This window comes from Echinops telfairi, unplaced genomic scaffold (genome assembly GCF_000313985.2).
Source record: "Echinops telfairi isolate 266 unplaced genomic scaffold, ASM31398v2 ScPeMD7_1713;HRSCAF=2227, whole genome shotgun sequence".
Taxonomy (NCBI): Eukaryota; Metazoa; Chordata; class Mammalia; order Afrosoricida; family Tenrecidae; genus Echinops; species Echinops telfairi.
The window spans coordinates 17,106,580-17,118,373 of NW_022105611.1; the positions used below are offsets into that span (position 1 = coordinate 17,106,580).

At 55.1% G+C, this 11,794-nt stretch overlaps 1 protein-coding gene across 1 annotated transcript in view; it reads left to right on the forward strand.

Annotated features, from left to right (window-relative positions):
- The window catches only part of LOC101651594 (guanylate cyclase D-like), an 87,017-nt gene extending 83,507 nt beyond the window's left edge, over positions 1 to 3,510 (forward strand). The window contains exon 19 of the mRNA XM_013006188.1: positions 3,402 to 3,510. Within this exon, the coding sequence (XP_012861642.1) occupies positions 3,402 to 3,510 (109 nt within the window). The remainder of the gene's footprint in view (positions 1 to 3,401) is intronic.
- The last annotated feature ends 8,284 nt before the right edge of the window (positions 3,511 to 11,794 follow it).

Sequence of the window (11,794 nt, forward strand, 5' to 3'; positions counted from 1 at the left end):
GGGTTTCTGAGACGGTAACCTTTTACTGGAGTAGAAACCCGTCTTTCTCCCTCCCTCGGACTGTTTTCAAACTGCTGACCTTGCGGTTAGCAGCCACCCATGGTGGTTGTACTCTGTCCTGCAGGCGATTATCAGTGGGGATGGACTCCATGCGAGTGGGCAAGGTTTTTGGTTTCGACTCCAGTCCAACTGCTGGTTTGCTTATCTGATAACATCTTCCAAGACCTGATTTCCAAACAAGCTCACATTGATGGGTGCCAGGTGCTAAGTCTTTTGGGGGGAAACAATTCAATCTGCTACCCAGTCAGCCCTCCCTCCCTCTCTGAACCTCAGTCTCCAAAGAGTTCCCATGGGTGCAACGTCTATACATCGGTCATCAAACCAGCTCTGTGGAGAAGACCTGGGGACGGGGCTCCCTTATTCTGTCACGATGAGTCAGACTGGATGGCACCCGGGACAGAGTAGAACTGCCCTGTGTGGGTCTCCCAGACTGTAACTCATTGTTTTAAATCACTTCAAAAAATCATTTTACTGGGGGCTCTTACAGCTCTTATCACAATCCATCCATCCATCCATTGTGTCAAGGACATTTGTACATATGTTGCCATCATCCTCCTCTGAACATTTTCTTTCTCGTTAAAAAAATCATTTTATTGGGGGCTCTCACAGCTCTTATAACATTCCATACACCAATGGTATCAAGCATATTTGTACATGTGCTGCCATCATCATTTCCAAAATATTTTCTACTTGAACCTTTGGTGTCAGCTCCTCGAGACTGTAACTCTTTTCGGGAGCAGAGCACACAGAAATGCCCACTATTTCTTGTCGGTGTGTTTGTGGGACAAGCCGCTTGCACAAGCTTTATGCGGTGCTGATGGCTGGTGCCCCTGGCTGCCCCTCTGTGTGCGGCCCACGGGATGCACCAGGTCTCTTGGGCACCAGCGGCAGGGCTCTGCCTGCGGAGGTGGTGGGAAGCCCAGCCCCCAGCCTTCTGGGCCCACTAAGCCCTGGACGTGGGACCGGGCGTCTGGCAGCCATTTGTCATCTCCAGCCCCCTCTGCTGTTGTCTTCTCCACTCCTGGACAGAAACTTCAGAGAGCGGCTTGGGGACGGGGGATATGGGACATTAGGCCTCCCGGCAGACAGGGGAGCATGCCACATCCACCGAGGCACATGGACGTAGAGAGCTCGCAGAGGCACGGGTGCCCCTGGGCACACACACCGCACTCATGAACATCTAATGCACACTTGCATGGAAGCAGTATCGCATGCCTCTCCACTCGCCTAGAGATGCGGTCACACACACATGCACACAGGCATACCTGTACTCTAGAGATGGGTCCTGGGCTCTCGGTGCCAGTCGGAGGGTAACATAGTCTGTGTTCACGGGACAGTTACCAAATTCTTGCTTGAATTGAACCCTGTAACTTGATTTTTTTTCAGTTGTTTCTGACAGATCCTTTTATCTTCATCTTACTTCCGTATCTGCAGAAATGATTTATGCTTACCTTTGGGGATGTTTGGGAGGCTGGTGGAGAGAAGGGACAGAAACCCCCGGACCCCAAGCTGCAGTGTGCATGGCAGTGGCTCACGGCTGCTCAGCCGCAGATGCTGCCCACTTCTCTGATGTCAGCCCTGCCGCCTTGCCTGGCTGATGTCTGGCTCTGGGTAAAGGTGACGCCCACCTAGTATTGGTTTCCTGGAGTGACTTCCACCAAATACGACAGGAATGTGTGGTCTCACGGCCTGGGGGTTGGGTTGGGGGTGGAAGTCCAGTTCTGGGGTGGAAAAGGCCAGGTGCTCCAAGGCTCTTTCACATAGCGTGCAATGGGACACTTCAACCATATTAAGAAGAGTTGTGCCATCATCGCCACTTTTCCATTTTTAAAAATTTATTGTTTTTAATCATTTTATTCACATATGATACAATCCAATAGTTCAGTCCTATTAATTATCACCAGCCTCGATTTCAGAGCATTTTCTTTGTTATCACCAGCCTCGATTTCAGAGCATTTTCTTCGTTCGTGTACTATTGCTGTTAGCTCCCCATTTCCCGCCAACCTTCCCTGCTGTGCCCCTCGGTAATTATTAATCCAGGTTCTGTCTCTCTAGATTTACCTATCCTGGATTTCATACACAGAAAAACATACAAAACAAACTCCAAAAAAAGAGAACAACGGCAAAACAACAGAAAAACCTCAGTCGAACAGAAAGCAAAACACGTTGAAAACTGAAACAACTTTAAAGCGAGTCCAGAGGGAGATCAAATGGCAAGGGAGATCCATGCAAACAAGAATCTCAAACTCACTGCCAGAGAGTCCCCTCCAGTGCACAGTGACCCTGCAGGACAGGACCAAACTGCCCCTGCGGGTTTCTGAGACGGTAACCTTTTACTGGAGTAGAAACCCGTCTTTCTCCCTCCCTCGGACTGTTTTCAAACTGCTGACCTTGCGGTTAGCAGCCACCCATGGTGGTTGTACTCTGTCCTGCAGGCGATTATCAGTGGGGATGGACTCCATGCGAGTGGGCAAGGTTTTTGGTTTCGACTCCAGTCCAACTGCTGGTTTGCTTATCTGATAACATCTTCCAAGACCTGATTTCCAAACAAGCTCACATTGATGGGTGCCAGGTGCTAAGTCTTTTGGGGGGAAACAATTCAATCTGCTACCCAGTCAGCCCTCCCTCCCTCTCTGAACCTCAGTCTCCAAAGAGTTCCCATGGGTGCAACGTCTATACATCGGTCATCAAGCCAGCTCTGTGGAGAAGACCTGGGGGCGGGGCTCCCTTATTCTGTCACGATGAGTCAGACTGGATGGCACCCAACACCTTTCTCCAGGCGCTCCAACCAAAACCAAACTCGCTGCCACCTCATCACTGCTGGACTCACAGCGACCCCCTGTGGGTTTCCGAGACGCTTTATGGGAGTAGGAAGCCCAGTCTTTCTCCCAAGGAGCTGCTGGTGGTTTTGAACTGCCAACCATGAGGATTATAGGCCAGCGTGTTAACCACTATACCACCGGGGCACCATCTCCAGGCACTAGTGGGCCGAACCCTGAAAAGTGATGCGATTGCAGGAGGGGAGTCCAGGGCCCCTCACCCCTGTATTTACATGACACCTCTCAACCAGGGGCTCAGGCCCACAGTGCCACCCCCGGAGGAGCAGGCAGAGCAGGGTGCTCTCTCAGCTCCTGGGGTGCCACTGGGCTTCAAAGCCACCCTGCACAGGAGTCAGTGCTGTGCCACTGAGGACCGAGCGTGCCCCCTCTCTGAGCGTCAGTCTCCAAAGTTTCAAGCGAGTGAGGGGGATCCTGGCAGACAGCTGCTGGGTCCAGGAGACACACAGTGCAAGTGGCTTCCCTGCCGTCGGTGGTCTCAGGGTTGCTTCTCTCTGTCCCCAGAGACCCCTGGCAGGACCTCATAAACCAGGACATCAAGGTGGCCTTTGCCAAAGCCCGACAGCGCATGGCCAGGACCCGGAGCTCAGGAAAGGCCTCCACCCAGCCCTGAGCAGAGGAACCTCTTGGGACAGGTGCCTGGACACCCACCCCTGCTCCCCACTTCCCTCAATGACTTCCGTACTGTGCTCCAGGCTGCCCATTAGGCAGGACCCCAGTGCCACGCTACTTGACACATTCCTGGTAGCTCAGAGGGCCGAACTCACCTCTCAGCACGCCCACCGTAAAACCAGAAATAGCCCCACATGTGCTTTGCTCTGCACAAATTGCTTCCACATGAAGAGCTCATTATAAAGAGAGGTCTTTATTCCAACCCTCCCCCCCTTAGAGGGCACTGTCCCCATTTGACAGCTGAAGTGCCAGAGGCCCAGCGGGAGGGAGGCAGTGACAGTGGAGCAGCAGCCAGAGGCAGGAGCCGGCAGATGGGCTCCTGGCCTACGGAGCCGGGCCACCTACTTACCATGCTACACCTGGAAGTTTTGTCATCTCTAAAACAGGTGTTGAGAGGGTTTTAAACGTTCTTACCACAGAGCCCTGGCCCACAGGGAATGCCCCGTGGATGCTGCCTCCCTCCCTCCCCCGATCAAGCCCATGGAAACCTTGGAGTATCTGTGAGCACTGTGCTTCGAGCCTAGGCCCTGGATCCCCTGACAGAGGAGGGCCTGTGCGTGTGTAAGAATTTCTTGGCTTTCCATAAAATGAGACTTCTCTCTTACAGGAAAAAAGAAAGAAAAAAGAAACTCACAGCCAACTCATTACGCTGGCCTCCGACATCAAAGTGGCCGCGCCAAATCCCCGCCAGCGATTTCTGTGCAGGGCGACCTGCAGCACGTGGGATTCATTTCCCAGGCGGAGGGAAGGGAGCCGGCCCGGTGGGGGCAGGTTAAGTCCTAAACAAACTTCCTTCTTCAAGAGCCCCCTCAGGAGGGGAGAGCTGTCAGGGAAACTTCAAACAAGGGGCTTGCTGGGAAATGGGTTTCTCTGCATAGAGCCCTCAATCCTGGCTGCGTCTGCGTGCGGTGCTTGTTTTCATGCACACGCGTGCGTGCATGTATGTGGTGTGTGCACGAGCATGTGCACCTGCAGTGTTCGAGACCCACACACACTGAGACCCCATCTCATGCGCGCCCTGCCCCTCACTCCCTGACCCCAGCAGGCTGCTGACGCTGCCTAGGCCCTCCCCGCCTGCTCCCTTTTCTCTGGCTGTTTTCTATACCCAGTTGGCCTTGTCCCATTTTCCCATCTGAGAAACTCCTCCACATCCTTCAGCGTCCAGCTGATATGCCCCCTCCTCATTCAACCTTTCCCAACCTTCCTCTAGGAGTCCAGGTGCTGCGATCTGACAGTTCAGCAGTTTGACCACCAGGGCTTTCCACTTCCATACAAAGTCGTAGTCTCAGAAACCCACAGGGCAGTTCTGCCCTGTCCCTACAGGGTCCCTGTGAGCCGGCATCAGCTCGATGACAGGGAGGCTGAGGGACCCTCCTCTGAATGCAATGAATCCTTTCCATGCTTGACACCCCGCCCCCCCTCACCCCCCTCCGGGAGCTCGAGTGGCGCTGTGGTTTACAAGTTAGACGGCTAATCACAGAGTCAGCAATTTGAACCTGGCAGCTGCTCTGTGGGAGGATGGGGTTCTCTGCTCCCAGCTTCGGACACCCACAGGGCAGTTCTACTCTGCCCCATCAGGTCACTGTGAGTGCCCATCGACTAGATGGCAGTGGGTCTGGCTTGGGTATTCCTGACCCCCAGTCAGCATGATCATCATTCCAATGCCCAGCAGGAGGCGCCCACGAGGAGAGTGACCAGATGGGTGAACAACTTACTCCAAGCTGGCCCAGAGGCTTTTCATGAGCCACTCCCCCGACTTCTCCACCCACCCCCCACCCCCCCATCTCAAGGTCAGCTCCTGAGGTCTGAGCCCAGCCTCTCCTCAGCTGCGCTCTGCCTCTGGGTTGGATGGGATCCTGCCCGCCCGGCTGGCATGGGGTGTGACCACGGCCTTATCTCAGCACCACGGCCCCTCACGCTGTGATGGACGCTCACCTCCAGCCCCTGCATCAGCCTGAAGGGCTCTCTCCCAGTGCCCTCTACTCCCCAAGTCCCCCTCACTCTCCAAACCCAGGCTCCTTGGCCAGTTCCTCCCATGAGCCATCCTGCCCCTCACTCCCCACGCCTCAGCCTGGGCATCCCCTTCAGAACTGGTCACTCTCTATCTGTGACCTGTGTCTGGGCTTCTTAAGACAGGGCTGAGCCGAAACCCTCTGTCTGTGGCCTGGGCGAAGGTGTGTGGGGTGGGATGAAGAGGCAGAGTGGGGGTAGAGAGTGGGGGAAGGAAGCCGCAGTGGGGGCAGGTGAGCCTCATGTCAAGGAGACCCACGTTGTTTGGTGCCATCGAGACGGTTCCGACCCACAGTGACCCTGTCTGTGCACAACAGAAGGAAGCCCTACCTGGCCCCGCACCATCCTCACAACTGAGCCCGTGGCTGCAGCCTCTGTGTCCATCCATCTCCCTGAGGGCCTTCCGCGTTCCCGCTGCCCCTCTACTTTACCAACCATGGCGTCCTTCTCCAGGGGCTGGTCTCCCCTGACAACATGCCCGGAGTATACAAGATCAAGTCTTGCCATCCTTGCCTCTAAGGAGCACTCTGGTGGTACTTTTTCTAAGACAGCCCATGGTACTTTCAATGTTCTTCGCCAGCACGCGATGAAAACGCATGGATTCTCTTCCTTACTTAACGTCCCACTTTCACATGCGTATGAGGCAGTTGGGTGGGGTGCACTTTCGGCCTCAAAGCGAGACCCTTGCTTTTCAACACTCGGCAGAGATCTCGTGCAGCAGGTGTATCGAGTGCGACGTGTGTCTTTTGATCTCTTCATTGGTGCTCTCGCGGGCGCGTCACCTCCAGATTCTGCGCTCACTCTCTGCGGGGGGTAGGTGCAGAGTGTTGGTAGGGATGAGGAAGGTGGGTGGTGAGGAAGGTGGGGGCACGTGTGCTGAGCACACAGGGTGTGCAGGATCCCAGCTGTCCACATGTGGGGGAGGGAGGCCCTGTGAGGAGATGGGCCGGGACCACAGGGGGTGGTGGGGTGGCTGTCTGGTGCTCAAGCCTGGGTTCTCTCCTGAGGCTCAGCTGTCCATCTCATGTCCAGGATCTGCTCCTGGGCTTCCTGGCACAAGTCACTTCTACTGGACAGCCCGGTGCCCGTGGGGGATTCAATCATTTAACAACTGGTTCACTGCCCTCGTGGCCACTTTAAGTACCCGAAATATGATATGCCTGAAGGTAGTTTGTTATTTCCCACAGCTCGTACTTAAATAAGAACAATAAAAGAGGCACACAAAACCAGATTATAAGGACATGCTTTACAATATTAATGATAAATAGGAAACGGTACTTGAGGAAAAACAATATAACTGTTATTTTAGGTATCTCCAAATTGCTTTCTGATCGGCGTCCTCGCTTGCAATATCCTTCGCTTTTATCTGGCCATCATCGGTCTCATTCTGAACCATCTTTTCCCTGTCGGAGCAGGATCCCGTTCCTGGAGAGGCAGACCAATTATACAATGGTCATTGTGTTGGGTAGATTAGAAACAGGCGACTTAACCTTTGCTGAACATGTTACGTTCATCTTTGGGGGGGAAAAAGGCCTTTCCACTTGCGCTGAACTCACAACGATTGTCCTCACAATATTTCCAGCTCTTTAGACACATTCGGGAATCGCATCATCTGCTCATAATATTTCGTGGGGACTTGGGGCGCAACGCAATGGTCTGTGTGTGTTCATGGAAGTAACTACCGCATGGGAATGAAAATGTAGTATTTTTATTCAAAGAATGGCAAGTTTTGCGAGATGAACAAATAAATATTACCCGCACAGTTTCACCTAATTGTACCTGTGGCTGGAATGAGCATCACCGCGGGTGCTTAGAGCATGCTGCTGTGCGGATGGACGCTCAGAAAGGAGTCAAGAAGGTACATTTGTGATTTTCACATAGGACCCTGATCATAAGTGCCATTTTAACAACCAGTTCGCTGAGTTCAACCGGAGATTAGCTATCTCTTCTGCCCAACCAGTGTGAACCAGCTGAATCCCACCCCTAAAGAACCAGTGATCTTAGTCTGTCCCAGGTCCCCTTTGTGAGTCTGCGAGACTCTTCATAATTCACTAGGGGGCAGACAAGTTGTTCCTGGGAGAACCAGGGTAACTCCTGCAAGCCCAAGGTTCTGGGGCTCCTGCCCAGCCAGCGGGCATTTAGGGCGCAGGGAGCGCCAGTCCGGGGAAGGAGGATGGGGGATCCACAGAATGGCGTGCACCCCATCCCACGGAGGAGTCTTATTCCCTGATGACTGAAGCACAGTGTGACAGCAGGTCTCCGTTTCCAGTCCCCGGTCAAAGGCTTGTCCAAGCTCCCGAATTCACACAGGTGATAGGCCTCTCGGACAGGGGCTCCTGTCACCCACCCTGCCCTCTCCTGGGAGGCAGGTGGAACCACCTCCCTTCTACCAGCAGGAGAGTGGGGTCTTCCTGCATTTCTCTTCTCCTTCTGACTGGAACCTCTGCTTCTGGGGTCCTTCTAGGTCCCCGTTCCCTTGGGCATCTCCCTCTGGGAGCCGAGGCCCACCCTGGTTGTGCAACCTACCCAGTCTCCTGGTCTAGAATCAGAGGTGGTCAGCCTATCTTCCCCACAACACCCCTGCCCCAATCCTCACCATCTCCAGGTTCCTTCCAGAGTACCTCGAGGGCCTCTGCTTTCAGTGAGGTCCCCTCCTCGGGACATGCTCCTTGCCACCCTCCCTGCTTCTGCTCCCGACGGGTCCATCCTGTCCTCAGAGGCTCTGAGGCACAGTCTCACCCAGGTGCCTTCTACCTGCATGCTTCCCACCATTCCAGACCTCTGGCCTGATCATGGCCCATGCCCTTGACCATGGAGCCCTGGCCAGAACTCTCACTGACCCACCCACCCCATCTCTTTGCTGGGTGCCCAGCCCTTTCTGTGCCTCTGCCTACCTGGTCTTCTCTAAGCGCTCACCCTCCTGCCTTCCACTCAGAGGAGTGCTATTAAGGAGAGAGAGTGTCCTAGGAATGGTGTGAACAGCCCCTCCGCCCCTGAGCTCCCATGCGCCCCCCTCACCACGGTGCCCAAGTCCACAGTCCTTTGTCACCCACCTCACAGTTCCCAGGAGGGCCACTGTGTCTGTGTCTGTGGCCAGGGGAAAGCCAGGCCCCTCTGTTCTCCCAGCATGCCCACCCTGAGCCCACACTCAGCACCTCCATGCAGCTCTAAGCCCAGACCCAGGGAGAAACAGCACATCATGCAGCCAAACTCCGTGAAACTGCCTGACGCCTCTCAGCACAGGGAGTCCTCTCCCTGGTAGCTGCTCGTCTTCCCATTCTTCTTCCCACGCCATTTCACCTCACCAAAGCCCTCGTTTGTCCCTCGCCAACCAACCGGCACCCAAGCTCAGCATCCTGCTTCAGTCCGCGTTACCCAACAGCTGCCACAAGACTGGTCAGGGGACCAGGTGCCTTCCAAAGGGTAGAGTCCTACCTTCCCGGGCTCGGAGCTGGAAGGCTGTCTTCAGAGCTCTTCCCATGGGAAGATCTTTATTCCCCTGAAAAGAGAGGGAATAAATACCTAGGGAATACCAGACCTTTCATCCTTGCCCTGGTGGTGCAGGTTAGTGTTAGGTTGCTCAGCTGCACTGTTGGTTCAAACCCCCGAACTGCTCCTTGGGGGAGAGATGAGGCTGTAAAGATTCACCATCTTGGAAATGATGTGGGGACTACTACAAGCTTGAATCAACTCAGCGGCAGTGGGCCTAGATTGGGGATTGTTTACTGTGCAAAGCCCCCAAAACCAAGTCTGCTGTCTTTGGGTCAACTGACTCCTCGTGACCCCAGACAGAGTTTGTGAGATTGCTAATCTTTATGGAAACAGACAGCCTCATCTTTCTCCTGAGGGGTGGCTGATGGGTTTGAACCAATGACCTTTCGATGGGCAGCCTAACCCGCAGTGTCAACATCACCACAATCACACACAAGGGAAATAGCATTCTCCCCATTTTATAGATGCTCAGTCCCAGGTCACGGGACACCCAGCGCAGACCTAAACCCAGAGGCCAGCATGCTCCCTCCCCCTGGCCCCATGCATACTGCCCTGTCTGCCTTTTATACACCCTCCCTGCACCCTCCCCCCAGCTCCACATACCAATGCCAGACCCCGGCTGTAAAGCTGCTCCCAGAGAATGGAAATGGGCTGAGGTCTGAAGGTGCAGGCGGGTGAAGCCACGGCCCACGGTCAGATGGCAGAAGGCAGAGCAGGGTGGTCCAAGAGTGTGCTGTGAATAGAGCTCTCTCCTCCCTCATTGTGTGTTGTGGGGTGGGTGCCGCCATGCTGGCTCTGGCCCATAGTGACCCCATGCACAAGGGAAGGAAGCACTGCCTGGTCCTGCGGCCTTCTCAGAATTGTCCCCAGGCCTGCCTGAGCTCACTGTGCAGCCACTGTGTCACTCCATCCCTTCAAGGGCCTTCCCTTTTGTCACTGCCCCTCTGCTTTACCAAGCCAACATGGTGTACATGGTGGCTAGAGCCATGTCCAGGGCCCACTCAGGCCTTGCCGAGCTGTGGGGCAGGGTCTGTTGTTGTTCGGTGTCTTTGAGTCCGGTTAGACTCTGGCGGGCGACAGAGCACCACTGCCCTGTAGGAGTTCTAGAAAAGCTGCAGCCCTGGGGGCCCAGTGGTGAAGTGCTCAGCTGGTCGCCTGTGGGTCAGCGATCTGAGCCCACCAGGGCTCTGCGGGAAGATGTCTTGTCCATGAGGCTGACAGCCTGGGGACCCTATGGGTGGTGCTACTCTGTCCTGGAGGGCTGTTAGGTTTCTGGAGTGGGCTATACCCCGGTTTTTTGCTCTGCACGCTGAAAGAATTCACGCTGAGGCACATAGTGTGATCCAAGTGGGATTTTATGATGGACAGACTGGACAGTCTCAAAAGGGTACACACTATTTCTGGAAAGTGTGCCAAGCCATGCAGAAGCTGCGCTGGGGTCCACAACTGGACACGAACAACCACGTGGAAGAGAGCACCCACATGTGCGGAACTTGGGGGGATCTGGGAAGCCAGAAGCCCAAGAACCCTAGAGACTCAGAGTATGTGAGCCCAGAGACTCAGAGGATGTGGGCCAAGAGGCTGTGGGCCCCGAGTAGGCCCAGAGCGGGTGCATGTTCACCCTCCCAGGGGAGGGAGACTCTCCCTCTCCCCCTGCCTCTGACCAGGAACAGATAAGAAAGCCAGGCCTTCCCACAGCCAGGATATTCCAAACCTCTGGCTGGGGAGGCATGGTTGATGGTGTTGGTTGATGCCATTGACTGAGTTAGGCCCACCTGTGTGATGTCATGAGCCTTGGCCTAGTTTGGGCATCCAGCTGTACCTCCCACCTGGCTGGAGGGCTTGAGTATGAGCATCCTCAGTTTGGGGTCTTCATAGGTGTCGGTTTGGGGTCTTCATGGGTGTCTAATGGTTGCCTGGTGTCTTTCCAACCTCCTTTATGGGGCCTTGGCAGGCGTGGGAGGGACAACTCCCCTGTCCCTGATTTGGATGGCAGCGAGTTTGACTTTACATCTAACCTTTGGGGAGCACGCCTCCAAGACTTCCACCCCCGGAGCCTCCCATGTGACTACTGCCCCACCAGGACTCCCGTGCCCAGCCGAGGAGGGGGTGATTCTCAGTCTGAACCCGTGGCCCCTCACTCTTGGCCCCTGGCCTGCAGTGGTGCAGGTGTAAAGGGCCCCTTAGTCAGTCTGGGGCTCCTGCACTCGGATTCTGTTTGACATGCTACCACCCCCACCCCACAAGCTAGATCCTAGTGGTCTTACTTCTAGCAACTCTAACTGAGGGACAGAGAGACAGAGAGGGGAGGGGAGCTTGAGAAGGAGATGGGACGCCCACTGCCCCTCTCCTGAACTTCCAGCCCAGGGGGCCTGACGTTGGGGAAGAGAGGACAGGGGAATTCAGAGAGAGGAAGAGATGACTGAGCACAGTTGGGAGCAGCGAGCAGGAAGGGGGGAGGTGACCACGGGATGCATGTGGAGCAGTGATATGGAAGCTGGCCCCCTGAGTGGTAAAAGAGACAGGAAAGTGGGAAGTGTGGCAGCGTGTGCTGGACTCCCTGGGGCCTTCAAAGGGTTTTAGAAGCAGGGTAGTGACCTGCTCACATCTGTGTTTTGAGAGACTCCATCTGGTTGCCACGTGGAGGCTGGTTGGATGGACAGGAAAGGGGGACCCCTGGGCAGGAAGCTCTCCTGGGAAGAGAGAGAAGAGTCCAGGACCCG